The sequence below is a fragment of the Neltuma alba genome, unplaced genomic scaffold, assembly GCF_004799145.2.
Source record: "Neltuma alba isolate B1F8T4 unplaced genomic scaffold, ASM479914v2 tig00011238_pilon, whole genome shotgun sequence".
Lineage (NCBI taxonomy): Eukaryota > Viridiplantae > Streptophyta > Magnoliopsida > Fabales > Fabaceae > Neltuma > Neltuma alba.
In genome coordinates, this window is record NW_021635957.1 from 15523 (window position 1) to 43190 (window position 27668).

Sequence of the window (27668 nt, forward strand, 5' to 3'; positions counted from 1 at the left end):
AAATTGAGAATCCCAAATTATAATTTCATATATTACTAGGTTTTTATTTGCTATTTTTCTTGAACAAAAACGTTATATCGTGACGAAGGAAATTTCTTTCGAATCTCGTTGGATACTTGCTTTCCCCTCCCCTGAATCTTCTCTGCTGCCCTAGCGTCTATTGAGGACCAGAGCATTAGGATTAGCCCCATCCGTCATGGACCTAATACTGGAACTTGGCCCACGATAAAGGATAAGAAGTACAATTCGAAAGAAACTCCTGAGTTGTTAAAATCGGTTGTTTGTCGGTTTCTGAGCTTCGTTATGAACCTCCTTCTTTTGGTGTATTGAATTTATGAAATTGATTTTCGAATGCTACCTCTTGGATTGTTTTTGCAGTGAGTGCCGTAAAATGAAATTGTTATGCTTTTGTGCGAAATGTTTCGTGGCAATTCTATTTTGATTGATCACATGCTTCATTATGTTTCAAACTCCTCTCTTCTCAGAGGCTGAGGTGCCACAAGCAGTGAACAATGCTGGGAATTTCGTATGGAGAGCTGTTTCTGTTGATTGGAGCTACTGCTGCTTTGATCGGTACTTACCCGCATTTATCAAATTTATTTCTTAGCGCAATTTCAAATTACTTATCCACCAAACTGTATAATAGGCCCAAAGGATTTGCCAAGGATTGCTAGAACGGCAGGGAGGCTAGCTGGCCGAGCTGTTGGATACGTGCAGTTGGCTCGTGGCCAGTTCGACTCTGTTATGGAGCAAACTCAAGCTCGCCAGGTGCTCCCTTTTTATCCAAGGCAGTATGATGTGGATTGAATATATATATATATATATATATATAACACTACCTGATCATATATTAGATGATAAATGTGTCCCCTTTGTTGCTTGAGGTGCAGGCGAGAAAATAAATAAAAAATAGATGGAGAATAGGAATAGAAATTGTGGCTGACTTATTCTATGCGCTCGAAATTCTAGCTATCTATTTTCTGGTTTGTTTACTTTTCTGTCTTTTCATTCATTTTGTTCTCTTGTTGTGGGTTCCTATAAATATTCCTGTCAATAGCTGTATGCCAATTCTCTAGACCAGTTGAAGTCAGTTTATCTTGTCAGTGCAGTCTCCAACTTCATCCCTTCCTCTCCTTTCATTCTCTCTACTCCTCCCATCAGTGAGGAAGTGGGGGGTTCAACATAATCTTTCTTTCTTTCTTTAGAAAAGGAAAAAAAGGAGATGAGAACAATTAAAAAGCCTAATTTCTTGAATGAATGTGATGCACTTTGGATATCTTCGATCAATATTTCTGATAAAAAATATTTTTGTTAGGAGCATATCTATATATCTCATCCGAGGATCACCTTTATCCAAACTAACTTTTGGCCATGGCATTCCTTTGCAGAATTTAAATTATATTACGTTCATTTGTTATTTTTTCAGGTTCATAAGGAATTGCAGGATACAATGGCCCAGCTAGATGCCATACGGCATGAAATTCGAAGCATATCAATCATAAATCCTGGTCCTTTGACCCGGAGGCTTGTGGATAATATTGACCTCAAATCTACCTCAGATGGTATTATCTGAACAAATAATTTTAGGCATATTGTTGTATGCACTAGATTTTTACAGACATGGTTGCTGAAACTCTGTACAATTCTGCAATGCTCTTCTTATTTTATTTAGGCAATAGTAAACCAGAAAGCACTAGTTGGGAGAATAACTCAGCATCCACTGTTTCCAAGGTTTATCTTGCAGCTTCAAATAATTATATATAATGCTTTAGGATCTGATTATACTCACATGCCTACCTTTGGTTCTAGGATTCTGCTTCACTGCCTTCAGATCCATGCAATATGCATAGTCAAACTACTATTGGTCTTGCCAATAGGAAACCAGAAAACATTAGCGGAAAGAATGACTTAGTACTCTCTGTTATCAAGGTTTACTTTGGAGCTTCGAATAATTATATTCTGTTTTAGGATCTTAGCATATCACGTGCCTATTTTTGTTTCCAGGATTCTGCACTACCATCCTCAGATTCATGCAATATGCATTGTCAAGCAACTACCTATGCCAGATTGGCTGAGTCTCCTGCGATAAAGAATAACCTGTCAACTAGTAATACTGAAGTGAGGATTGACAACGAACTGCCCCTTGCTGTCATTCCAATATCTGCCGAAGATGCTGGACTGTCACCGAATCGTGGGGGTGATGATCATTTACCATTTATGTTTTCTTGTTGCTTGTCATCTACATGGTTGGCTTTTGACATCATTCTTATTCGGCTACCTCTGGTTTATCTGGCTTAAAATTACAAATGATGAATATCGGTAGTTAATGCATATAAAAAAAGTATAAGTTCTTGAAAAATGTGTGGCAGCTCTCTGGATTTGTATGATTGTGTGACCAGTTTTCTTTTTTAATTTGACTTATTTGGTATGAGGAGAAATGTTGAAGAAGTGCCCTTGTTATTGATTAATATTTAAACTGAGCAGCCCATGACATCATTGTTTTGGCAGCTGATGTGACAGGATCTGACATAGTTTTGGAAGCAATTCTAGAGGCTGAGGTAGCTCATAATGCAAAGGAATTCTTTTCACAGCCCCGAAACCAAATATGAAAGGTATGGTAATACTACGTGATACCTCATTCTCCAAGATATATGTGCTTAGATTTTAGCATCTGCAAATATAAAATTATATCAATTTAGCGGGCAGTTTTAATGAAGGCATTGGGTTAGTACTTTGTGCACGCGCGCGGGCATAGGGAATTATTAGTTTTTGGTGTTGAACTGGAAAGATGTCAGTAATAATTTGCAAACATCAATGAGGAGATGTGATATCAACAAATATTAACTTCTATGTTCAGGATAGGAAACGTCTAGGAATCTATGGGTTAAAAATTGTTGACTGTTACCTTTGAAAGAAAGGATGTGGCTGATATTCGGATATTCCTAGTGACACTGGCAATTGACAAAGTAGTCATTGGGGGCTACTATTCCTGGTGACACTATGGCAATGAAGGTTTTCTGCTTCTGCATATTAGAATGTGGCGAGAAACTGGTGCATGATGAACACATGACCTTATAACTAGCAAATCATTTAAGCAATGTGACGTCAGGGGGCCGAAGGAAGCGAGAAGCTATTCATTTTTCCCCCCGATAGAAAGCAATTCTTTATGTCAGAGTTGTTGAGAACTTTTTATTGACCTAGAATCCCTTACAAAAGCCGAGAGGATCTTATGCTTCCTAATTTGGTGTATAACCAACTTATTCAGTGTTTTGTCTAAAGTCTTGGAGATTGTTCGCATGTACTTGGAGAGATATTGTGCATATTATGTCTTGCTTTATTGCTTGTAAGTTGCAACATTTCCACACTCTCCAGATACGAACGATAGGTCTTTTGCTTGCAGGGGAAAGCGAGATATGGAAGAAGACTGCATCACAAAGAGCCCTTGCAGTACATGCAAGGGATTTGCCTTTCCGGGCTATAGTAACTAGTAGCAGATGATAAACCGTTAGCCAACATGGATAGTTGCTACTGTGATTGTCATTGGGGTAAAGCCTGGCCCATTGTATTTTTTTAATTTATTGGTCACAAGCCTAGCCCCATTAACTCAGGCTGCTGTATAGACGAAAGAAGCTTCTTTGTTATTCGGGCTCAGCCTCAGTGTCTTCTTTCCATTCGGAGTCTTGAGTCTTTTTTGCGGATCACTCTTTTATGTGCTTTTTAATTTATATCATTTTGATGTTTTTCCCCAAAAAAAAAAAAAAAAAAACGGAAGAGGACAAGGACTTTTCTGTCGGGGGGAACCCTGAAAACATTTTTAAGTGATATAGAATGACGCCCCAGTTCTCCCCTTTACCCCACTTCTTTCTACTTGTGTTTCTTATTTTCTCGAGGTGAATCAACATGAAAGTTTGACTTGTTTTTGTCTACTTGTGTCTCTTATTTTCACGAAGTGAATAAACATGAAAGTTTGACTTGTTTTTGTCCGAAGTGAAATTGATTTTTGAAAACGTGATTATTATTAACAATGTAACGGTAACAGAATTGCGTTGTACTCCTCCGGTCCTTATTATAAGACCCAATTTGACTTTTATTTGGTCCTAATTATAAGACCCAATCCATTTTGTCTCTTATATTTATGTATTTTTTTCCAAGATAATCCTTCTAATAATGATAGTTTTAGCCAATATACTTAATTAGCAAGGATATTTTAGGAATGACAACACTTATTTATTATAAATAACCAACTTAACTTACTTCCTTAATCTCCTCAAATAAGTCAATTGGGTCTTATAATTAGGACCGAAGGAGTATAATATTAGAGAAGAAGGGTGACTTTGTGGGTGAGAATTGCAGTCATACCTTTTCTTTCTTCTTTCTTATTCAAAATCGTACGGCCTGAAAAGAAAATGGGTTGGAATTAATTAATTATATTTTTTAAAAAGTGTTACTTCAATTCTAAATATAAGAGTTATTTTATAATATAATATAAAATTTATTTTATAGTGTAATTTAAAGGGAGAATTTCACTGTAGGACCGCAGAAGACAATTAATATCAAAGAGCCCCCAAAACTTTCTGAAACCTCACTGCAGGACCAAGGGACCAATCTGATATTAATTTTTAGAGTGAGATTACAATAATACCCCTCTCTTTTTATTTTATTAAAAAATAAATATTTACCGGAGTTACTGTTCTAGCCACCGGAGGTCGGAGGTTCGGCCACCGGCGCTCAGGTGGCCGCCGTCAGGGGTTCGGTCACCGGTGGCCGGAACAGTAACTCCGGCGAGACCTCCGGTGGCCGGAGTTTTTTTTGTTTAAAACAAAGTGGCCAAGGGAGGGTTTTGAACCCAGGACCCCTTGGCACACCAAAAGACTTGTAACCACCAAGCCAAGCAACCCATTCAATCATAAGATGCAAATAAAACTATATATAACAAAATAAACGCAACAGTCCAAATGTAAGTGAACAGGTGAAATTAGACGATTTACAAGTGGAATTCAAAAATTTGCAACAAAAATTAGGCAATTTACAAATAACATAATAGAAGTCATAACCCAAAATGCAAGTGTTTAAGTGCAAATGAGCAAGTGAAATTTGAAGATTTACAATAAAAGTTTATGGATTTACAACCCAAATTTGGGAAACACAAGAGAATTCACAATCCAAAATATAAGTGTTTGAGTGTAAGTGAACAAGTGAAATTAGACGATTTACAAGTGTAATTCAACAATTTACAACAAAAATTAGACAATTTACAAATAACATAATAGAAGTCATAACCCCAAATGCAAGTGTTTAAGTGCAAATGAGCAAGTGAAATTTGAAGATTTACAATAAAAGTTTATGGATTTACAACCCAAATTTGGGAAACACAAGAGAATTCACAATCCAAAATATAAGTGTTTGAGTGTAAGTGAACAAGTGAAATTAGACGATTTACAAGTGTAATTCAACAATTTACAACAAAAATTAGACAATTTACAAATAACATAATAGAAGTCATAACCCCAAATGTAAGTGTTTAAGTGCAAATGAGCAAGTGAAATTTGAAGATTTACAATAAAAGTTTATGGATTTACAACCCAAATTTGGTAAACACAAGAGAATTCACAACCCAAATGTAAGTGTTTGAGTGTAAGTGAACAAGTGAAATTAGACGATTTACAAGTGGAATTTAGAAATTTACAACAAAAATTAGGCAATTTACAAATAACATAATAGAAGTCATAACCCCAAATGCAAGTGTTTAAGTGCAAATGAGCAAGTGAAATTGTCGAATTTCACTTGCAAATCTATAAACTTTTGTTGTAAATCTTCAAATTTTATTTGCTCGTTTACACTTAAACACTTGTATTTGGGATTGTGAGTTCTATTATGTTATTTGTAAATTGCCTAATTTTTGTTGTAAATTGCTGAATTCCATTTGTAAATCGTCTAATTTCACTTGTTCACTTACACTCAAACACTTACATTTTGGGTTGTGAATTCTCTTGTGTTTCCCAAATTTGGGTTGTAAATCCATAAACTTTTATTGTAAATCTTCAAATTTCACTTGCTCATTTGCACTTAAACACTTGCATTTTGGGTTATGACTTCTATTATGTTATTTGTAAATTGCCTAATTTTTGTTGCAAATTTTTGAATTCCACTTGTAAATCGTCTAATTTCACCTGTTCACTTACATTTGGACTGTTGCGTTTATTTGTTATATATAGTTTTATTTGCATTTTATGATTGAATGGGTTGCTTGGCTTGGTGGTTACAAGTCTTTTGGTGTGCCAAGGGGTCCTGGGTTCAAACCCTCCCTTGGCCACTTTGTTTTAAACAAAAAAAACTCCGGCCACCGGAGGTCTCGCCGGAGTTACTGTTCCGGCCACCGGTGACCGGACCCTGACGACGGCCACCTAAGCGCCGGTGGCCGGAACAGTAACTCCGGTAAATATTTATTTTTTAACAAAATTAAAAGGGAGGGGTATTATTGTAATCTCACTCTAAAATGAGGGGCAGTGGCGTCATTTCGTTTGTGGAACTAATATCAGATTGGTCCCTTGATCTTGCAATGAGGTTTCAGAAAATTTTAGGGGCTCTTTGATATTAATTGTCTTCTGCGGTCCTACAGTAAAATTCTCTCTAATTTAAAATTGGAGGGGTTCATGAGTTGGGCAGTGCTGAAGAATTGGGCTCTGCTGACAAGGATTCTACATCTTCACCCTGCCGTCCTCACGGTTTTTGTATTATGATGACGAGTCTTTTGGTGTGGATGGTTATTTATGTAGCACTGGGCTCTTGACTACAAATTAAATTTTATGTTAAAATAATATTAGAAAGAAAATTAAATTATACTTTAAAAAAGTGATTTTACAATATACAAAATAAATATGTGAATAGAGTTTTATCTCGATTTAAGTGAACAGTATTTTTATATTTTTTATTGTAGCGCATTGACTTTTCAACAGTAATTGTCCTTTGGAATGACAAACATATAAATTTTGTTTTTAAGTTTATCAAGTTTAATTCATTTTCCATCAATTCTGGCAAAATTAATACTTCTCGCGGCCCCATTTGCCACAGTGACTGTAAATGTTTTTCCCTTTTTTTTTAATTAGAATGACAGATAATAACAATATTAAAGTTATAAGTAAAATATTTTTTTGAAAACTTTCATATCATTTTAAACTACGCCATGCGTTATCATATAGGTTTATTTTGGCCGAGACCCCCTGGACTAACAACAACGTCTGATATAAATAAGAGGAAAGGCAGGGTGGACCTGTAAATTATCTAAAATGGAGCCCCTTTTAGATAAAGGGCAGATTTCTCCTAAACTCGGCATAAAGCCACCACTTCCCATTGGTCTGTTCTCCACGCTCTCTGAGAACTGACCAGTACTGCTTCGTGAAAATAAGGCAGAGGAGGAAAAAAGCTACTCTGCGGGGGTTGGAAAAATTCTCTGCGCTTCATGTAGATAGGAATCGAGTCCTTCAATTGTTTCTCAGCACGACTCGTCCCGAGTCTTGACTCATGGCCAATAACCCATCCGAGGCTTCCACCGACGACTTCTTCGAACAAATCCTTGGGCTCCCAACCTTCGCTTCCATTGACTCCGGCCTGGCTGGAGCTGATGGCGGCTTGGCCGGTACGGCTTCTCCGGCTCCTAAGATGCTGCAGCTCAACTCAAGCGATGCCACCGGCCACCCCTCTGCCGTCGGTGCTGCTGGCGGTACTGGTTTTCATGGACCAGTATACCAGTTAGGCCTCAGTTTGGAGCAAGGAAAAGGAGGAAGTTATTTTAAAACCGAGGAGGCTTCGGGCAGTGGGAAGCGCTTTCGCGATGACATCGTTGATGGTAGAACTAAGAATGTAAGATAAGCTTGTTTATTGTTTCCTCAGTTTTCTGTTAGTGTTGGCGGAAATTGACTGCAATTCATCCATAATGATTCTTGCGAATATAAAAATTAAATATTTATTTTTCGTCTCTTGGTTATGACTTTCAGTTGTAAGTGAGCTTAGCGGTTTAATGGTTTTAGTTTAAGAAGGTAGATTCCCCCCCCCCCCCAAAAAAAAAAACAGAAAGTTGGTGATATTATTTCCTTTTTCTCATTTCCCATGACTTCACGGCGGAAAATTGATCATTTCGGTAAAAATTAATCAAATATATTAACTTCTCTTTCCCAATTCCTGAAAGAACAAGACTGTTTCGAAACCTTTAAGACGTAAGGTTTTAGGCTGTGCTTGATTCATTTGTGTGTAGGGAACAGTAAATGAAAATAAAAAAGCTTGTGATGGATGTACAACAAAGGGGAATCAGTTGTTAGGACGGGTTTAATGCTTCACGTACAATTTGATACTAATGAAAGTGGGAAAGCGATGTTATTCTAGAAAACGGATAGGCAGTCATGGTCTGTCTTTTGTACAGGTAAAGGTTTTGACGTGGTCTTCACAGTAATGTATCACAAAAAATATAAAATGTGTAGCAAGTTATATTATTAACATGTCATGTTATTATAAATATCTCAGATGGTCGTGTTTGGTTCAAAGTACAGCCATCGAATAGCCTTATGGTGTGACAAAGTCATACTAGAATGGAATGAAATTAATATTCGTGAGACGGAATAATCTTTGAATTGCAAATTGTTTTAAGCTCATAGAATCGTGATGTGCTAAAAGTTGAGTTACTCAGGCCCTTGCGTAAGTATTTCTGGTCACTTTCTGGGATCTTTGAACCCTAGGACATGTCATTTAATTTGGAGCATCTAAGATTGATTTTTACTAATGGTTAAATAAATGATTTCATATTATAAAAATTAGATTCTATTCCATTTTACTTCAATTTTTCTATCATTGGGCTGGGACGGTGAATCTGTTGATCAGGAAGCATTTTCTCTTACTGATCCAATGAACTGTTTGCAGGTTTTTCATGGGCAGTCTATGCCATCTAGCATTCCTGCTGCTCCACAGCCACCAACAATGCGACCAAGGGTGCGGGCTAGAAGAGGACAGGCCACAGATCCACACAGCATAGCTGAACGGGTGAGTCTCAGGATATTCTCAGAATATTTGCATGAATGCTAATTGTCTGCTTCATCATGTTTAGATCTTAAGCATGAGGATGATTTGTTTAGACATTAACATCATTTGTCCATAGATGAGGCTTATTTTTAATTATTCTTTATGTTATCTTTTGATGACAGTTGCGCAGAGAAAGAATAGCGGAAAGAATTAGGGCCTTGCAGGAACTGGTTCCTAGTGTTAATAAGGTAAATGACTTTTCTTTCATGTTAATCACCATGTAGTTAGAAGCTGTATGTCTTGTAAAACAAAATTGACGTTTCTTGTTAGTAGGCAGTAATTTGATGCCTGTAACTTAACTAATTTATCATTTATATGTCTTCTTGGCAACTGATACCAGAGATAGTGATTACTATTATCACAGGAAAATGCAGAAAATGTTATTATGCTTTGTTTTCTCATAGTGTTTCTCAATATTGCTGCCCTGTAATATTTCATTTGAAAATTAGGTTCAAATTATTTCATTTGTTCTCATGTTATTTGTGCCTCTTCAGACAGATAGAGCTGCCATGTTAGATGAAATTGTGGATTATGTCAAGTTCTTAAGACTTCAAGTGAAGGTAATTGAAGGCGTCTTTGGTTGTTGACTTAAATGTTTCTCCATGATGGAAGCTATTATGTTTTATTCTTTTTCTAATACCAATTTCTCTGAATATGTTAAAAGTTCATTAAATCCCCTAGACATCAATTGGAAAACAAATTGATTGACCTATGATATGAATATCAAAGCGAGATTCTTCACGGGGTCCACTTCTTGAGTTCTCCACAAAGTGTGAGAAACCAAGAGTTTGGAATTCTTGTAGTGACTATTCAATTTGATTCCATTTGTCTTTCAGGTTTTGAGTATGAGTAGATTAGGTGGAGCCGGTGCAGTTGCACCACTGGTGACTGACATCCCATTATCATCAGTTGAGGTATGATTATTATAGAATAAAACGAATAAAAAATTATATACAACTCTTTCTTCTTTACGGTCAGCTTCTCTGATTAGTCCATGATGAGTACATAGGTCTTTAGTAGTAACCTTATGGGTTCTACAGATGACTATAGAATTCCCTATTATCACTGAAAACTATAGAGCAGTCAACTTTTAATTGAAAAATCCGGTAGCAGGTATATAGAACTGTATCTAAATCTATTATTAAAAAATTATTATATATCTCTTCAAACAATTAATCAAATCTAGTGTTGATTAGGAAGATGGAAGTGAAGGTGGAAGAAATGAAGCAGTGTGGGAGAAGTGGTCGAATGATGGCACGGAAAGACAAGTAGCTAAGCTTATGGAGGAAAATGTTGGAGCTGCCATGCAATTCCTTCAATCGAAGGCCCTCTGCATAATGCCGATCTCACTCGCGTCTGCAATATACCACTCGCAGCCACCAGACACCTCAAGCATAGTTAAGTCTGAGACTAATCCTCCTCCATAGAAGACCTCACCCTCCTCCAAGGCCTCACCTAACACTGCTGGGACCCCCCATTTATGTGTGTTTCAAAACCCCCATAATTCCAGTCACTGGATGCAATCAAAGTCAGATGCCATAGTTGTATCTTTTTTGCCTTTCTTTTTCTGCTTTTTTTTGTCAGTGCAGGGGTGGATGTCAATGCCTTGAAAATATGACAGACCCCACCTTGTCTTGCTAAGTTTCAAGTAAAAGGAAAGGAATTGTCAAAGTTCACTTGATAAGCTCTTGCTTTTTTGGATCAATGGGTGGAGTGGGGGTAGTGGAACATTACGGGAGCGCTTTTTATAATGTAATGGTTTGTGGGACCTTGTCATAGGATAGAGGGGATGTAATTTCTCAAGAATTTGAGACGAATAATGTTTGCTTTGAAGAATGCTGTTTTTTGCGGAGTCCCGCAGAAAATGATTATACTTTTTGTTTGTTATTGGGTGGGCGTCAGCTTTAACTCAAAAGTCACCAGGCTCATCTTTGTTCTCCTGAATAATTATTGGACGATAAACCATTGTAGAATTCGAAGAAGGACGGATAAGGGTGCTGTCTTCAACGGTTCATGCCCATAAGCCATTAATAAAATAGACAGATAGGACAAACATCTCCCGTTCTACAGAGCTTCTGCCCATTTATCAAATATCAACTCAACTCGCCTATGTGCGCCGTGTCTCCACTCTCTTTTGGGTCAAAAGAAAAGAAAATTAAGATAAGAAGAGGGAAAAAAAACTCTTCAATTGATCTTTCATCTCTAAAACAATAGATTTTTTGTCCTAAGCGCATATATCCTCTTATTTAAAGTGATCTCATTTAAGACGCTATTAAGTACTAAATGTGAGTATTTTTTTTAGCAGAAATTTTTTCATACTGCTAGAGATAATGCCTATTAGTAAAAAGTAAAAGATTTTTGTTTGACTCTAATACGGGAAGCTTATTTTCCTGTTTTATTGGAAAATAAGTTCCTGACTTGTATTTCGCAAAAACAACAAAATAAAGTTCCTAGCTTATGTATACACTATACACTAGAAAACGAGAAAAAGTACCCAAGTTGATATATGGACTCGGAAAAACAAGACACCACCTTCTTATCCTTCTACTATTTAATGTTATCTAGCGTTTTTGTTTCTTGAGAAATATATTATCTAAATAGAATTTCGTACGATAAAATATTATATTTGGAAAATAGTTTATCTCGAATAAAATTTACTATTGATCATACGATAATTATTGCAATTATAAAAACATTTATATGCAATTTAAAGTTAAAATCTATGTAAGATGTCACATTTCAAGATTTTTTTTTTTTTTTGCTAAAGCATAGTTATCTTTCTATTGGAGGAAATTCTATTTCGAGACACTGTCGGGCATTAAATGTAGGCACATCTCCCAGCAAGAATTTGAATATTGGTTTGTCACGTTGTGAGGGACTAGCTCTTTCAGTTAGATCCAATCCCCGTTGGTGTCACATTCCAAGATGAGAGTAGAAGAAAAATAGAGAAAGATAGTTCCTATGGGCCTACCCATATTAACGGAGCAAATGGTCTGAAGCCCAGTTATTTTTGGGCTTAAAAGGATATCATTCTTCAACGGGCTCATAATTAGAACGGATCTATGGGCCTACCCATATTAGCCAAGCAAATGGTCTGAAGCCCAGTTATATAAATTTTGGGCTTAACTGGATTCGGTTCAACTGGCCCATAAATTGACGGAGCTATGGGCCTGCCAATGATTAAAGGAGCAAATGGCCCAGTTACATTGGTTTTGAGCTGAAAGGGATTCCAGTCTTCAACTGGCCCATAATTTGTCGGCAAAAGAATCCCACAATTTGAACGGAGCTATGGGCCTACCCATGATTAACGGAGCAAATTGCCTGAAGCCCAATTATATAAGTTTTGGGCTTAAGGGATTCCATTCCTCCATTAGTCCATAATTTGAACACGGGCTTCCTCGAGCTATTTGTTCCATTCCGAAGCCCAGAGCAATGGACACCATTACCTCCCTTCCACGCCTGAATGAGCCTCCGTAGTGTGAAATACTTGAAGATAAGTCCCTGAGGAAGACGAGAAGCAATGGGGTTGGAACAAGCAGCTAGTTTGAGAAACCTGCACATCATCCCCCGTATCCCCAAATCTCCGTCTGTAATTCAATGCCCAAACCTTTTCCCTTCCGTATACTCTCCCTACAAAACCCACTCTTATAAGTGGAATGGTTGCCTCAAGTGCTCCATGAATGATTACAAAGACCCGTTCTACGCTAATAACGATCACTCCCAGCCTCAGGTCTCGTACCCTAAGCCCCCAGTGATTCCTTGGAAGAAGGAGCTTTGCAATTCCGTCAATCTAATCGGCATCGTCGCCATTCCTGTAGAAATTAAGAACTTTCCCTCCGGCAAAGTGGTCGCCTGGACCCGCCTCGCCGTTAAAAAAAATGCCACCCAGTCATTCTGGTACTTCACCCGTTTGCTATTATTCGTGGCATTTAAACATTGTTTGCTTTCTTGTTACCTCGTGGTTAATGATTTGCTTACCGGGTGGCAATTCGTGGGGCACTTCGGCGATGGCTTTTTCATTGACTTGCTCTCTGAAATTTATTTGCTACACTTCTAAGTCTTTAGCTTCACTTCAACTTCTAGAAAAAGGGGGATGGGAACTCATAGCTTTTCCCATAGCTGTTGCTGCAAGATGTTGCTATTTGAATTCATGTTGAGTACTCTTTCAAATGAGTAATATAGAATGGGCAGGAAGTGGAAAAGGAATTCCTATGGTGGTTGGTGCCCATAAAAGGAACAAAAGCACTGTTTATCATCTGAATAAGCAAAATGTTAACTAGAGCTCTATTGCATTGCATTCCCATTCAGTTGAGTGCCACTGTGTAGTTTCTTTTGATGATTTTTTATTTTGGCTATAGAGTAACAATATACTCTAGAATGAAGGGAAAAGTAGCTTTGCGTTTCCGGCCTAAAACACTTTCTTGGGATTTTTAAGAATTATGTTTCTCAGAGAAGTTACTTTTTCAAATGAAGGATAAACTTGACATTCTGGGATGAGCTTGCACATGTTGCTTTTCAGCATGTAGAGAGAGGCCACCAAATTTATGTTTCTGGTCGCCTGGTTACAGATACTGTCCAAAGCAACTTCGGGAAACCGCAGACCTACTACAAGGTTTTGTAATTTCCTATTTTTTATTTTATGTACGTATTTGTTGCCCTTCTGCAAGTGAATCACTATATTTTAGGTCTCAAGCAGGTGTTTGTTCAGCAGCTGAATTTCATTGAAAGGGGTCAATTACCAGTATCGACAAACAATCGCGAGTCTCATTCCACGATGACTGGCAAGTCATGTATTCAATCAAATATAGTGTCCACTATGTCTCACTATTGTTTTTCCGCTTAATGGCAGGCCTTTTTTCTGCTTTGATTTCAGATAGAAGAGGGAACTCCGGTGTAAATAATAATGGCTCTGCAGAAGAATTATGGCAAGCGTTCTTTGCTAGGCCAGAGGAGTGGTGGGACAACAGGAAAAACAAGGTAAATTGTTAATTATTATCTCCTATCCTTAATATAAGAGTTAGTAATTTGGTCCTAAATATAAGACCCCAATCTATTTTGTTTATCATATTTATCTATTTTTTTTCAAGGTATCTTTATAGTAGTTGTAGTTGTTGAAGGTATTATCAAATGTAATTTACTAAAATTAGTTAACTAGTTCTTATATTAAGGATTAGAGGTAGTATCTTTTAAATGAAGAAAAGGTTTTGCTTCTCAGCTGTAATTATATTCCTCGTGGAATCTGATGCCTGTTTAAATTTTCAAGTAATCCATTGCCTACTGAATGTTGCAATTGTTTTATGAATCCCTTCTCCCTGACACCTATATGGCTATATTTTCTCTTGTTGCCTTATTTTCCCGTCTTATAACTTTGACCCTTGTTACTTAACTTGCCATTGAGCATGGGGTGTCTGTTCTCCATTTTAAGCATGTACGCTCAGAAAAAAAGCAGTAAAATAGTAAATAGTTTTGCAGTTTGCTTTATATTCATTCTACCATTTGTTATATGGATTTAGCTCAATAATTAATTTCCGGTATAATAATCCAAACAAAAATTATGATGATGACCTCATACTATACAATCACTCATCTCTTAAGCGCTATATCAACAGCAACTGATCACCAACCTCTGCATGGCACGGGTGGTTTCCTGGTTTGTTTATGATTATTATGCTTCCATAGTTATAGGAAAGCCTATTTGAATTCATGGTGCCTGAAGTTTTTTGTAAAATTTGCAGAGGAACCCAAAGTATCCTGATTTCAAGCACAAAGATACAGGGGAAGCATTGTGGGTGGAGGGCAGGTCCAATCCACCATGGGTCAAGTCCCAGCTGGAAATAATGGATACGAGGATGGAGCTTTTCCCTGATCAAAATGCTAGGATGCCTGTAAGCATGGCGGCTGCTGATGAATTCTTGTCTTTCTAAAAGCTTGTGTCAGCGGTGCCCAACGTAGCATTTGATTTTGACGAGGATACTTTGTACAGTGTGTTACACTTTGAATGCAAATTATAGCTCTACTTCAGCAACTTACATTATTCGTTTGCTGTGCCTAATTTTCTGCGCTGATTGCGCACGTGTATCTTATTTGCTGAATTATTATCGTGAACGACATCAGAAACACTGTTTTGTCTTTATAAATAAAACCATCCTCGATATATCATTTTGGACAAGTGATTATATTTACTCAGATTCGAGGGGAAGTAGTATACTTGTTAATAAATTATTAAATAATGCCCATAAGGATGCCCTCTGTCAATACAACGTTTTCGTCCCTTAAACCTTGCGTTACTACAGAGACAAGGTTCATGTTTTGATTATGAGTCATACGATGATAGTCCCTTGTAGGAAAATCTTTTCAAATCGAGTTCCTCTTAAATTCAATAATTTTAGACAATTATCGAGAAATAAAATATAGGCAAGTCATATGCCATAAGGCAGGCGGAGGTTGCGGAGGCCTAATTCTTGATAATAGAGGTACGCTGGGGGAATAGGCTTCTATAGTGTTCAGGGCAGATATTCATGTGTGGGGAAGGGGAAGATGAGATTTGGAAGGTCTCTTCTTCATGCCTGGAACGCTGGGATTCGTTGGGTGGTTATTCTGATGCGTTATGATTAGTTCAAGGATGGCGTCTTCTTTCTTGCTGGAGTCCTATGCATTGATTCAAGAGATTTTGTCCCCCTTTTATGGGTGTGCAAGGCTACTAGGCAAGTGGACAACTGTAATGTCAGCACAGAGACAGAACACAGCGTGCAATGGCAGATACTGGGTCCTCCATAACATGGAATGAATGTGTGTAGGCTGAGTTAGATAGAGGACAGTATCACCATTTTGCAGAAACCGAATCCTGTGTCTGGCATTCCCACTTTACTCATTAATTTGGTCTGTGAACCAGAAAGTCTAAATTGGAACTTTCCTCCCTGGTACCCTACTTCTGGCCTGTACGTGAGGGCCAAATGGTGATCTGTCTTCTCTTATGAGAAAAAGAGTTGACTGGTTCTATTCACTGATTGGAGTTTAAGATCTGTTCTTGACATGACTGATATCAAACTCTAATCCCGCGCTCTGTTTCTGCAATGCTACAACACAAAATCCTTTTGCACCTGCGTGCCATGTTAAGCTGTCGACTGGCTAGCTTCATGCAGATATCGCAAACGATGTGGACGAAGATGCTTCACCAAAATTCAAATATAACGCGCCCACATCGGATCCGCCAAACTACCCGAACCCTGTAGCGACCTGTAGAGGCATCTTTCTGAAGTAGGAAATAACTAAAATACAAAGCCACAGTTCCTGGGAATTGATTTTCTGCTTGTTTTTTCCCAAGCTTTCGAGTTCATGACACACTGTCCCACTGCAAACAGTGAGTTTCTAAATCATCACTTTGACCAAGAAGTCGATTTTTCCCGAAATTGCTAATATCTTTAAAGAATGATTCTTGATCATAGAAAATGACATAAAGCTTTTTCATATTCGTCGACGAACCTGCATGATCCCTATTTATTGAACATCTTGAATAAGGTATTTTACTCACACAAATTGGAAGACTCCTGATGCCTCCATCTTCTTAACTTTAAGTAATAAGTGGACCAATATATATGGTGAACCAAGGCCATGAAATTTTTACGTCTTCATGATTGTGCTGTCATTGGCAAGCTTAAACTCAAGAAATTAGCTAGGGACATTATAATAAATATACCGGGAAAATTTTTCTCCTTTACGTCATTATGGTATGAAAAGTTTACTAGTTTACGTACGCAACACAGCATCTTATCGTATAAACCTGGCTAAACTCTAAATCTTAAACCCTAGATTAATTAATTACCTGCTAAACCATGATTAGGACCATCCCACTGGTAGAATATGTAATGTAATATAATTTACGTGTCCGACATGCAAGTTAAATCCCGAAATTAATAAAATCATGAAGCCAGGGACAATTGCCATCCTGTTTGATTTGACATCCCCATGTTACCAGGAGGTCTATAGCGGTGCCATTTATTGTAATTCTCGTGAGATATCTCAAACTCATTTCATCACACACACAAATATATGGAATTATTCCTTCTTTGGTCTCATTTCTTCGTATCATCAATGCCATATACGCAAAATCAACCGATTAGCATCAAAACTGGGACATGCACCCAAAATTCATGTCTTCATTTACAGCACACAAGACCAACCGACAACAAAAGAAATTAAAATAGCTCTGCCTATTTTCCCTATAATACTATCTCTGATTCTGATAGTTCAATTTAAACTACAAACTAAATCTCATATTAACAAAGAATATAGTATAACTGGCACAAGAACAGATCAAGAACAAAAAGATTTTATTATATATCTTCTGTACAATATAATTAGCATTAATTGGCTTCTTCTTTCTTATGAAAAAAAGAAGGAAAGGGGGGCAAAAATTTTTTTAAAAAAAAAAAAGGAAACAGAAGACCACATATGGCCAAGGAAGAAGACCTGAAATCCGCCGATACATAGATATAATGGGGAGGTAGAAAAAACTGTGTGTCTCTGTTTCTCACCTAGGTATATAATATATATATCTCAGGTCGCCCTTTTGTAATTGATGCTTCCATTTGGACAACCCAGGGGGGGGGGGGGGAAAGAAGAAGGATTTCTGATGTCGCCGTGGACTGTTTGAGCACGTAGCTACTACGTAAATGCGTGGATGATATGGATATGCATGCTAAGGTCATAGACAACCCAAACCCTTAGCTTCAGATCCTTTGATGATTCTGAGCCTTTTGCAGGAGCATGTGAACATCTCCCAGGGAACATCTCCAACAAGCATCCAATCGCCGTCTTTGTCTTCATATGTGGGAACATATTCAGATCCATTGTATCCCTCTCTTTCTGAATATTCACCAAAAGTGCACTCGAACATCTTTTCTAAGGCCTTGAGGACTTGTGGGTAGCTCTTAAAAACCTTGATATCTATCTTCCTTAAGTAAGGAGCACCAGCCATGCTCACTTTCACGTACCTTCCACTCTCTTCCTCCTTCTTTTGCTGCATACTATTTTTTCTGAAACTTCGCACTGGTGGCCATCCCACTACTTGCGCCCTGCCATTTCCAAAACAACACGTAACTGTAAGACATCAGACCCCTCCAAATACATATCAAAACAATTCAAGTTCTCTGAGAAAGATAAAGAATATATATCGTCACTTACTTTGCTGGTGGGCCATGGTCTGACTCGTTTTGATCACTTTTAGCATCACTACTACTCTTGCCTGTTAATTCCTCCTCACGACTTGTTTCCTCAGGTGAACATTTCCTTTTGCTTCCAACACTGCATCGTTTCTCTGGCTCGTCGCTGCCTGGCAATCCCAACCTTAGCTCTGTGTCCTTCAGGTTCAGCTCACCCATTGATACTGAATTCTCCATTTCTTTGATCTTCAATGATGATCAAATTTAACACTCCAGTTCTGATCTCTGAGCGACGGAGAGAAAGAGGTTTTGAGTTTATAAGCACCAAGACGGAATGAATGAAGATATGAGGCAGCTTAGCCCAATCCACCCAATTTTATAGTGGCTCGCCACAACAGCGAGATAAGGGACAATAGTATCTGGATTCCCTTGCTCTCATGGGGCACTGACTCAGCAAAATAGACCTACTTTCCATTATTGCACGCGCTTCCTCACCCGCCAATTGGGTGGTGACAAGGCAGACTTTTACACGTGGGACCCACACCCGCACACGGTTTGGGCAGGCAGCGCGTGGCGGGGGAAAGGACGCGGAAGAGACGAATAGACGGTGCCCAGGACAAGGGAGACAAGGGAGGAACAAGGTCGGGCAATGGCACTGAAGAACGTGGACCAGGAACGGACGGCTAATATTCTGTTGGTGGAATTTGCCGAGTGAATCTTGGAGCGTTGGATCACGGGCCCTTCGGGTAGGAACACGGCCATGTGAACAGGGAGCGTGTCCCACGTGGATGCTATTGATTGGTCGGGCATGATCATGTGGGAGGATGCAATCAATGAGAGAACTTGATGTGAATAGGTAGTTGCTTGTAGCTACATGACATGTGAGATGGTCAGCTCCATTTTTTATTCAACATAATTATACAAACCTTTTAAAAAAAAAAAAATTGAATACTAACCATAGATCCGACCTCAGACGAGGAAAACTTAACAGATACATGGAACTGGTACGAGGTCAATGGGGATCAGGTTATAAAACAAATGAATACTTCTATATGTACATGTACATTATTAGCGTATGTACGATTCAGTTTCTGCTTTGTATATACATTGGAAATTGCAGCATGTGAAGTATGTCATTCTCAACAGTTTTCGGGTCCCCGTTTTGAAGCCTTGCGTAGAGCTAAAAGTTGATTTAGGGTTAAAACCAATTAAGTGTACGTGCGCGTGATAATTAGGATCATCACTTGATGAACAATTTCTTTCGTACTATATTTCAAATTTCAAATAGTAATGGATATATAATAGATAATACGATAGGCTTTTGTTTTATATTAAGTTTGAAGTTATCTTAGACGTATTTGCTAAAATATAAGACGGTTGTACCGGTGGAAGTGCGAATAAGGGATTCATTTGATAAGTGCATGCATGAGAAAGTTTTCGTCAGCGACAACGATATCAAATCAGCAGTGTTACACTGTAAATAAAAGAACCCTTGAAAATGAAGCTTTACCAGAAAGTTAAAGGTGGTTGCTTTACAGTAGAGAACCAGATAATTAAAAAAAAAAACACCAACTAGCTACTTCAAATGGCAGACACAGATATTAGTTGGTGATTAAGTCATTGATCGGGCCACCACTTAATAACGAGCATGCAGCACAAGACTCCAAAAACAACTAAAAGAAAGGGTTAGGCAGGTGCATTTGTTGGTGCAAGCGTGCTAAAGAAGAAAGGAAAAAGAATAGCCAACGGGGCAAGCAAGAAAATTAAAAGCACGACAAGTAGTGAAGCACTATCTGAAATCATTCACAAAAACCAGATTAGCACATATATTTCTCTTCTGGACCCAACTCACTTCTCTTGGATCGATGCACCACACACACACTCACCAAGGCCCATCAACCTTTTCTCCCATCAAAATCACTCATCATGTTTGTTTATATCACTGTTTAGTTATCTTTTGCCCTTTCACTTGGTGGAGCGGGTTGGCAAAACTGTGGATGAAACCATAAGGAACACAACTTTGGATTTATGCGTAATAAATATGGAGAAAAAGGTGATTAATTAGTCGACGAGAGGCATATATGGTGGGAGAACTGATCCACGAGAGGTACACACGTGGGATGTGATTAATGTTGAAGGGTCAGATGTGGGCCTTAAGCCACACGTGGGTGATAGAATTCGGGGGTTTAAAGACGATAAAGGAGGTAGGGAATGAAGGCCCAGAAGTTATACGTAGGACAAAAGAGGGAGTCCCCACTCCCACGTCCTCCTTGCTTGCTTGTTCCCTCAATTCTGAATTCTGATTAATGACTGTTTTTTGCCATCTCTCCGTATGCTTACCATTTATGAATTCCCATCAATGCACTTTTATGAACGTGTATATATCATGAATAGTACAGCCCCAACACAGTTAAACAAGGACGTCTAATCCCATTGGGTTTTGATCGGAGCTCAACTATTTAAGCCAATAAGACTGGTTTTGGTCAGGCTCCACTCATTTACAATATCAAACGTACGTCCTGATTAAATTGATGAGCTCACCTTCCCCACCTCCCCACCCCCCCCCCAAAAAAAAGGAGAGAGAGAAAGAAAATTGCTGAACCAGAACGGTCAATAGGATGACCTGCTGCAAATTAAGTTCAAGTGCCCTCTTTGCTTTGAAAATTTATCGTGTTATTTTGTTTTTTTTCTTCTTGTGGATTCATCTATATCTTTTAACGGGAAAAGATCATAAAATTAATTTATTAGAAGGATGTGATCTTGACGTAGCAATGCTCAAGACAAGTATTAGGTCACTTAGGTGCACGAGGGTAACATATATGGTTAAGTCAACGTAGAACTTTCTTTGCTCAATGTTAACTTTGACCATACGCCTGGTTACATGGGTTAGTGAGGGTGTCAAAACAACGACAATACCAAGAGGTGGCATAATCCTCCACATAGTTGGACGTCGAAGTTGACCATTTTATCCGTACCATTACATTGACAAATTAAAGAAGGAAGAACGAAGCAGAGACCTAAGCCCATGTTTTCTTGAAAGTTTGTTGCAGCAAGACACACACACACACACACACACAAGCGGTCCCCCATTTTCTTATTCTGACGAGCAATACTTCCGTTTATGGGCGGTTCTGAGAGATTTATGATGGATCTGCGCAATTTATGCCCCATGCTTCAGCTGAGCCTCTTTTCCTCACTATCCCACCTTTTATTTCACTTCGCTCTTAAGATCAAGCTATCAGCAAATTTTGTTCCCATTCCGTTTACTTCAGAAAAAGAACATGTCAGAGAGAAGTCATGTCAGCAAAAAGAATTTTACTTTTACTTTGGTGTAAAAGCCTCAGTCCCAGATGGTCATTGGAGACGATAGTTGACATGGCGGATATATATATTCTGTGTGTTACCAAATGTACCAAATTAATGCATGTGAAATTATGAGGGACACTAAATATTTTCATGGCAAAATTGGCCCCTGTCTAGTGCCTGAACCAGTGGCGTGCATGTGCAGAGCTGACAAGAAGTGAATGCGAAACATTGACAAATTAATAAAACCCATGGATCCGCGCGTTGGTGCCAATGGAATTTCGAGGATATGGTGAAGCCAGGGAACCTTTATTTCTGTGTGTACACTTGTGGTAACTACAGAATCGAATTTGCATTTTGTCATTGACCTCACAAGAGAATCTGATCGCATGTATGTGGTGTGTGTGATCTATATATACATGCACCAAGATCCAGGAAAGAAAAAAAGAAGAAGCAATAATAATAGGTTTTAACGCTTTATGATCAGAAAAAGGTGTAGCTAGGTCCCTAGCTATATACAATATGCCCCAATAATCCTTCTAATGTGCTCAGACTTGAGATCAAATTCTGTGTGGGGGGTTTTTCTGCTGCTACAAACGTAGGTCCTCTCACCCTTTGACCTCTATATACCATATTCATTTTAATTTAATATATAGACCTTCCTCGTTAATTAACCACCGCCCATTCGCTCACTCAATAAAATAGATAGATCTCCGATCAGTATATCATTGATCAATTATATTTCAATCAGAATAAATGGCAAACGAATCATTATTGGTCTAATCACTCTCACCATTACACACACACACACACACACAGTACCATGTCTGATCATCTCTCTCTCTCTCTCTCTCTCTCTCTTCTCCCCTTGATTGATATATCTAAGTTTTCTTCCTTTAATTTGCCCCCGAGAGAGTCAAAAACCATTCGCTCCAAAAACGTACGTACGTACTCACTGTGGCGTGGCATGACAAGTGTATTATTAGATATAATAATGAAGAGGAATCTGAAGCAAAATAGCGAAAGGTTGGGGATGAAAGAGATAGAGATATGGGGTAATTTCGGGGAGGAGGATGCAAAAGAAGGGAAATGGTTGGGGTGAGTGGGGTGCCCTTAAGCGGCGCACATGGGATAGGGTTTGACACTTGGGGTTGCATTCCCCCAACAAACTCACATGCGTCTCTTCCTCTTCCCCTCTACCAATGAATCTTACCACATGCCCCTCTCTTACACTTGGGCCCCACTTCCTCTTTTTATATTTTCCCCTCCTTAATTCATCCTTCATTTTTATTGATGTCACATAAACATACATGACAGAGAGATATATATATGGGGGGCGAACATGGCCAACATGTGTGCGTACGATTCTCGAGCAACATCGCATGAATCAATGCCACAAGATTAATCTTGATCTCACACCCTATAACTAGGAACAGTTGAATGTGCCTGTCAAATAATTGCACCTCTTCATATCTACTTTTCTCCCCACAATATCCTGTTGGCTAACCTGCTTTTACTTAGCACATAGTATAAGGGCACATCCCAACATGATCTTTCAGCTTGTCTACAAAAGCACTTTCATTTTATTCCTACGTCTATAGCAAACCTAACCCTTTAACTACTTTTTACTGGCCAGATCCAGTGACCAAAGTGAGAGGACACTTTTTCCCTCCTAGCTAGTCTCTGATATATCGATCGATCCCATTCTATTTTTCATACAAGGATTAAACTCAAGCCTTCCCTCTAAAACAAAAGAAGCATATGTGCTCATAGAACTGGATCGTCTTAATAATAACCTTTGTGTTGATGAGTTCGTTTTTATGCCACAGAACATGAATCCGAATTGCATGGTTCTTAAAGGGCGACATGTCCTCATTTCAGAAGGAAGTAACACATTAAGTTTGACAAATACTCCTGTCCATTTATTTAGACCTATAGTCGACTATTATATAGGGACCATCAGATATTCTCTTGTTTATCGAAAAAAGAGAAATACAGAACAAAAATCCTCTTGTCATCACAGATTAAGAACCGTCACTTTCAGCACTATATGATGCGTTATACATGACCGTGATTGACAATTTGAGCAATTATAAGCCAGCCCTATTCAATTAAGGCTGTTAATCTTAAATTCTGAATATGGTTAAGTGGCATTTAATGCTACAGCAAAACTTGTGTAATCACACGTCCCGTTGATTAATAACGCTTTTATGTATATATGTACCAAAACAAATTATGCAGCCAAAAGATAGGGAATTTTTTAATGCACCAGCTAGCTAGAGCATCTGTGATCATCACTATTATTATTATTTGGGGTGGGAATCGAGAATGAAAAATTCAAATTCTTAGACTCTATATAGCATTTCCTTCAAGTAATTTTTCCCCCTCTTTTGAAAAGCCGAAGATTATTACAGATAGGTGAATGCAGTGCATAGAAAGTATGTGTTGGAGCGATCAATTCAAGGAATTCGAAGTGACCTTCTTTTTTTCCTTTAAAGAGTAACCGTGCACGAGTCCACTTGGGAAGTGAAGTCCTTGAGTTTAGAAATATTATTGATCCCAGGCGTGTCATTGATCCAAGACCAATAATTGACCTTCTCAATCATTTTCGAGTTACAGTGCACCATCCACACGCACTACACCAAAAATGGTTAGTCGCTAATAATAATTGTACAAATCATCGTCTTGGAAAACCTAAATCTCCTGGAAATTTTACACTTTGCATTATAGAAATCATATACCAGCTCATCATCATCAAAATAAAGATACACAAAATCCTCATTTCCTCTTAGAAAATTGTGCTTTTTCATTATAATATATCGTGCACGCAGCACGGATAAAATAAAGGATATGTCGTCTATGTATATGAATTTGAAGATGGGAAAGGGAACAATATGCGATTTGGAATGATAGCGGAGAATGGTGAAAACATTTCTTTGAGGGTGTGAATTGATGAAACCCTACGTAGGAGTAATAAAAAATTAAAAAAGAAACAGCGAAAGGAGAGAGGGTAATAATTATATACAAGCAGCTAACATGGGGCGTCCACTTAGGACTACTTCTTCCACTGAACAATCATAGGAAGATAACATCAGGTGCCGTCAGCTATCCCAGCAAGCTTGGAAAAGTCCAGCTCACACATTCCACCACGTGTCACAAAGCTATTCCTTACCCCCAAATAAAAAAAAGAATTAAGTAATTTTTAAAAAAAAGACAGACAAGGGGCACCCCATCTGTCCTTGTATTAATGCTCAATCAAACCTTGCTTTCACTCCTTCCCCCCTATAGCATAGTTACAGTACCCACTCTGCCCTCCCCACACAAGGCTATTATTATCGCATCACATAGCAACAAAACACTGAATGCTTAGAGAGAGAGTGAGAGGTATAGAGAGAGAAAGTGTGGTAAAGTGATAAGATCAGGTGCCATGGAAGTTATCGGGCTCAAGCAGCAGGAGAAGATGGGGTTTGAGGAAACGGAACTGAGGCTTGGACTGCCTGGAAACGGAGGCTCTGGTGCTGAAGGAGGAGAAGCTGCGAGGAAGAGAGGATTTTCTGAGACTGAGAATAATGGCACTGTGGATTTGATGCTGAATCTCTCTGCTTCCAAAGAAGCTGATCATTCCACTGACAAATCCAAGGAGAAGACCCTTCTTCCTGCCGATCCCGCCAAGCCTCCTGCCAAGTATGTTTTTATCAACTCCTTTCTCTCCTACATACATATCGTCGCCCGCAGAGAGGGGGTAGAGAGAGAGAGAGAGAGTCGTCTGATTTATATATGTCGCGGCCTTGTTTAATTTTCTTGTTCTTAACTTATCTGTTATGTATACATATAATCGTAACATATAGCATATAAATGTAGAATTTAGTTCGGTAATTAGTTATGGCATGGTTAGGGCAAACTGTTGAGCATTTGTGTGGGTGTTGCGCCGGGAGGAGGGAGGGTGGGGGCGGGGAGTTATCACTAGATTATGGAATAAGATGGATAAGAACTAGTAACTGGAGGAAAATGGGAAATAATGACTCATTAATTATTAAGGAGAGAGAGATCAGGTGGATACATATAGACTATACTCTACTTTTGTAGAGATTGAATTAAATGAAACTGGAATGGTATTTTTTATCTCTATCTTTGTCGTCCCGAAAATCCTAATCAAAACCACTAGCTTCAACTATATTCCAGTACCGTACAATGCGAAAACGGTAGAAGTACATGATTTCTTCTGCCTACGGGGGGGTTTCATACTCATTCCGGCGGCGGCATTTAGTTTTGCGAGCTAGACATAGGTAATGAACTTCTCTTTAGCTGGTCATAATCTTTGATTAATTCTTTATCTGCTACTTTCGAGCACAGTATATATTAGTTAATTGAGATGGGTCTTTTCTTAATATCTTAGAAGGTGAAACTGCGTTGGGTGAGATGAGATAACAAAAACATATGAAGGAAGATGTTAATAATATATGAACATATGAGTCCCACGGATATAAATATATGGTAGCTTGAGCATTTTGTTAAGATGGAGAGTTGACCAATAAAAACAAATGAATTGAAAGGGCTCAAGTGGTGGGGTGGCCACCCGTGAGATCGTTCCGGAAGAACATGCTGGCCCAAAAGAAGAACGGAGAAGAGAGTGATCAGAAAAGCAGCCCTAATGGAAGCTTTGTGAAAGTGAGCATGGACGGAGCTCCATATCTTCGCAAAGTGGACCTCAAGATGTACAAGAGCTATCAAGACCTCTCTGATGCCTTAGGCAACATGTTCAGTTCCTTCACCATAGGTAATTAATTAGTTAGCTAGCTTATTCAGTTATGATTATTATCCAGAAATTAATACATAATGGTCAACTGTATATATAGTAATGATTAACAAAAGTGGTGGTGTTGATGATTAATGAATTGAAGGGAATTGTGGATCCCAAGGACTGAAGGATTTCATGAATGAGAGTAAGCTGATGGATCTGTTGAACAGCTCCGACTATGTCCCGACCTATGAGGACAAGGATGGCGACTGGATGCTTGTCGGTGATGTCCCTTGGGAGTATGTTCATTTTCTTCCTCTCGTCTCTTAACTAATTTCTCTGCTCTTTCTCACTACCAAAGCAAAGGCTTTACCATAAAGAATTTCTCAATAATATCCTCCATTATTTTTTCACCAGTCTTTTTCAATCACGCTTTTTATTCAGACAACTATATGTGCTCTTAGAAAACGATATATGTTCCTGATTAGCCTTTTTAGCTACAACCCAAAACCCATCATTGTATTTACTCTTTTCCATCTATTACTAATCACGCAGTACCCCCTCTCACATGATCATATACGCTTAAATTCTACAATTACTTCTTCACAATTAATTGTTATGGCGATGCCCTACGTACAGACTTATAACATGGATTGTCTTAAAATCAACCTGCAGGATGTTCGTTGAATCCTGCAAGCGCTTGCGTATTATGAAGGGAAAAGAAGCTATTGGGCTTGGTAAGTGAATTTTCTTTCGGAAAGGTTCAACTAGCCTATATATATATAGATTAATCACGGTGGTTTCATTTCTAATTATTACTCCTTCCATGCATAATAATAACTTTGTTTGGGTTGAATTGAACTATTTCAGCACCAAGAGCAATGGAGAAATGCAAGAACCGAGGCTAGATTAGGCGTGCAAACTAAGGCAAAAGCTGCAGCAGGCAGACAGATGAAGGTGTTTGGATTGTACGTAGTTAATTTCTGTATAATTATGGTTTGTTATAATGTGATATTTGGAAACATGTTGAGCAGTGAGATACCCACCAAGTATTAATCATGAAACACAAACAATAATGGTTCTTAAGTATGTTGCGTGAGACTTGTCTTTCTTATATATCTGCCTGTCTGGTATGACTTGTGAGTGCTTGCTTAATAATAAGGTTTAACAGTGTGCTTGTCGTCTGCTGTAGCTATAAATATATATAAATATATAACGTTGGTGTGTTTTATTTTGATGGGATTCCTTGTGGGATTATTGCGTAATATTCATAGTGTGTGGTACTGGAAATGTTCCCTCAGCATGTTGAATGGGGGAACAAGATCATGTGATTGATCATGGTGCATTTATAAGCATGCCCATCTCAGTCATTTAATACGTTAAGGATATTATTGCTA

General features: G+C 38.4%; 5 protein-coding genes across 6 annotated transcripts; 4 read left to right on the top strand and 1 right to left on the bottom strand.

The window, feature by feature from the left end:
• Window positions 1-213: 213 nt before the first annotated feature.
• On the top strand, window positions 214-3688 carry LOC114762612 (sec-independent protein translocase protein TatB). 2 transcript variants are annotated; one of them, XM_028952124.1, is made up of 9 exons: window positions 214-377; window positions 486-573; window positions 647-768; window positions 1427-1562; window positions 1673-1731; window positions 1810-1929; window positions 2005-2197; window positions 2509-2612; window positions 3401-3688. In XM_028952124.1, the coding sequence occupies exons 2-8, from the start codon at window positions 513-515 to the stop codon at window positions 2607-2609; spliced, it is 792 nt and encodes a 263-aa protein (XP_028807957.1). In that variant the 5' UTR covers window positions 214-377; window positions 486-512; the 3' UTR covers window positions 2610-2612; window positions 3401-3688. The 2 variants fall into 2 exon arrangements, with proteins under 2 accessions (XP_028807957.1, XP_028807958.1); XM_028952125.1 differs by having other exon boundaries at window positions 214-323.
• Window positions 3689-7382: 3694 nt separating this feature from the next.
• LOC114762610 (transcription factor UNE12) lies at window positions 7383-10957 on the top strand. Its single transcript, XM_028952121.1, has 6 exons — window positions 7383-7860; window positions 8911-9030; window positions 9192-9257; window positions 9564-9629; window positions 9906-9983; window positions 10266-10957. The coding sequence occupies exons 1-6, from the start codon at window positions 7522-7524 to the stop codon at window positions 10494-10496; spliced, it is 900 nt and encodes a 299-aa protein (XP_028807954.1). The 5' UTR covers window positions 7383-7521; the 3' UTR covers window positions 10497-10957.
• A 1603-nt stretch (window positions 10958-12560) lies between these two features.
• LOC114762611 (protein OSB1, mitochondrial) lies at window positions 12561-15238 on the top strand. The gene is made up of 5 exons (XM_028952122.1): window positions 12561-12966; window positions 13543-13681; window positions 13766-13850; window positions 13943-14046; window positions 14805-15238. Exons 1-5 carry the CDS (start codon window positions 12590-12592, stop codon window positions 14991-14993), a joined length of 894 nt encoding a protein of 297 aa, XP_028807955.1. The 5' UTR covers window positions 12561-12589; the 3' UTR covers window positions 14994-15238.
• A 2142-nt stretch (window positions 15239-17380) lies between these two features.
• LOC114762620 (auxin-induced protein 22D-like) lies at window positions 17381-18578 on the bottom strand. The gene is made up of 2 exons (XM_028952135.1): window positions 18253-18578; window positions 17381-18143 (listed from the first exon to the last, which is right to left on the bottom strand). The coding sequence occupies exons 1-2, from the start codon at window positions 18465-18467 to the stop codon at window positions 17774-17776; spliced, it is 585 nt and encodes a 194-aa protein (XP_028807968.1). The 5' UTR covers window positions 18468-18578; the 3' UTR covers window positions 17381-17773.
• Window positions 18579-24841: 6263 nt separating this feature from the next.
• On the top strand, window positions 24842-27506 carry LOC114762625 (auxin-induced protein AUX28). The gene is made up of 5 exons (XM_028952141.1): window positions 24842-25217; window positions 26087-26310; window positions 26435-26570; window positions 26947-27008; window positions 27142-27506. Exons 1-5 carry the CDS (start codon window positions 24961-24963, stop codon window positions 27177-27179), a joined length of 717 nt encoding a protein of 238 aa, XP_028807974.1. The 5' UTR covers window positions 24842-24960; the 3' UTR covers window positions 27180-27506.
• The last annotated feature ends 162 nt before the right edge of the window (window positions 27507-27668 follow it).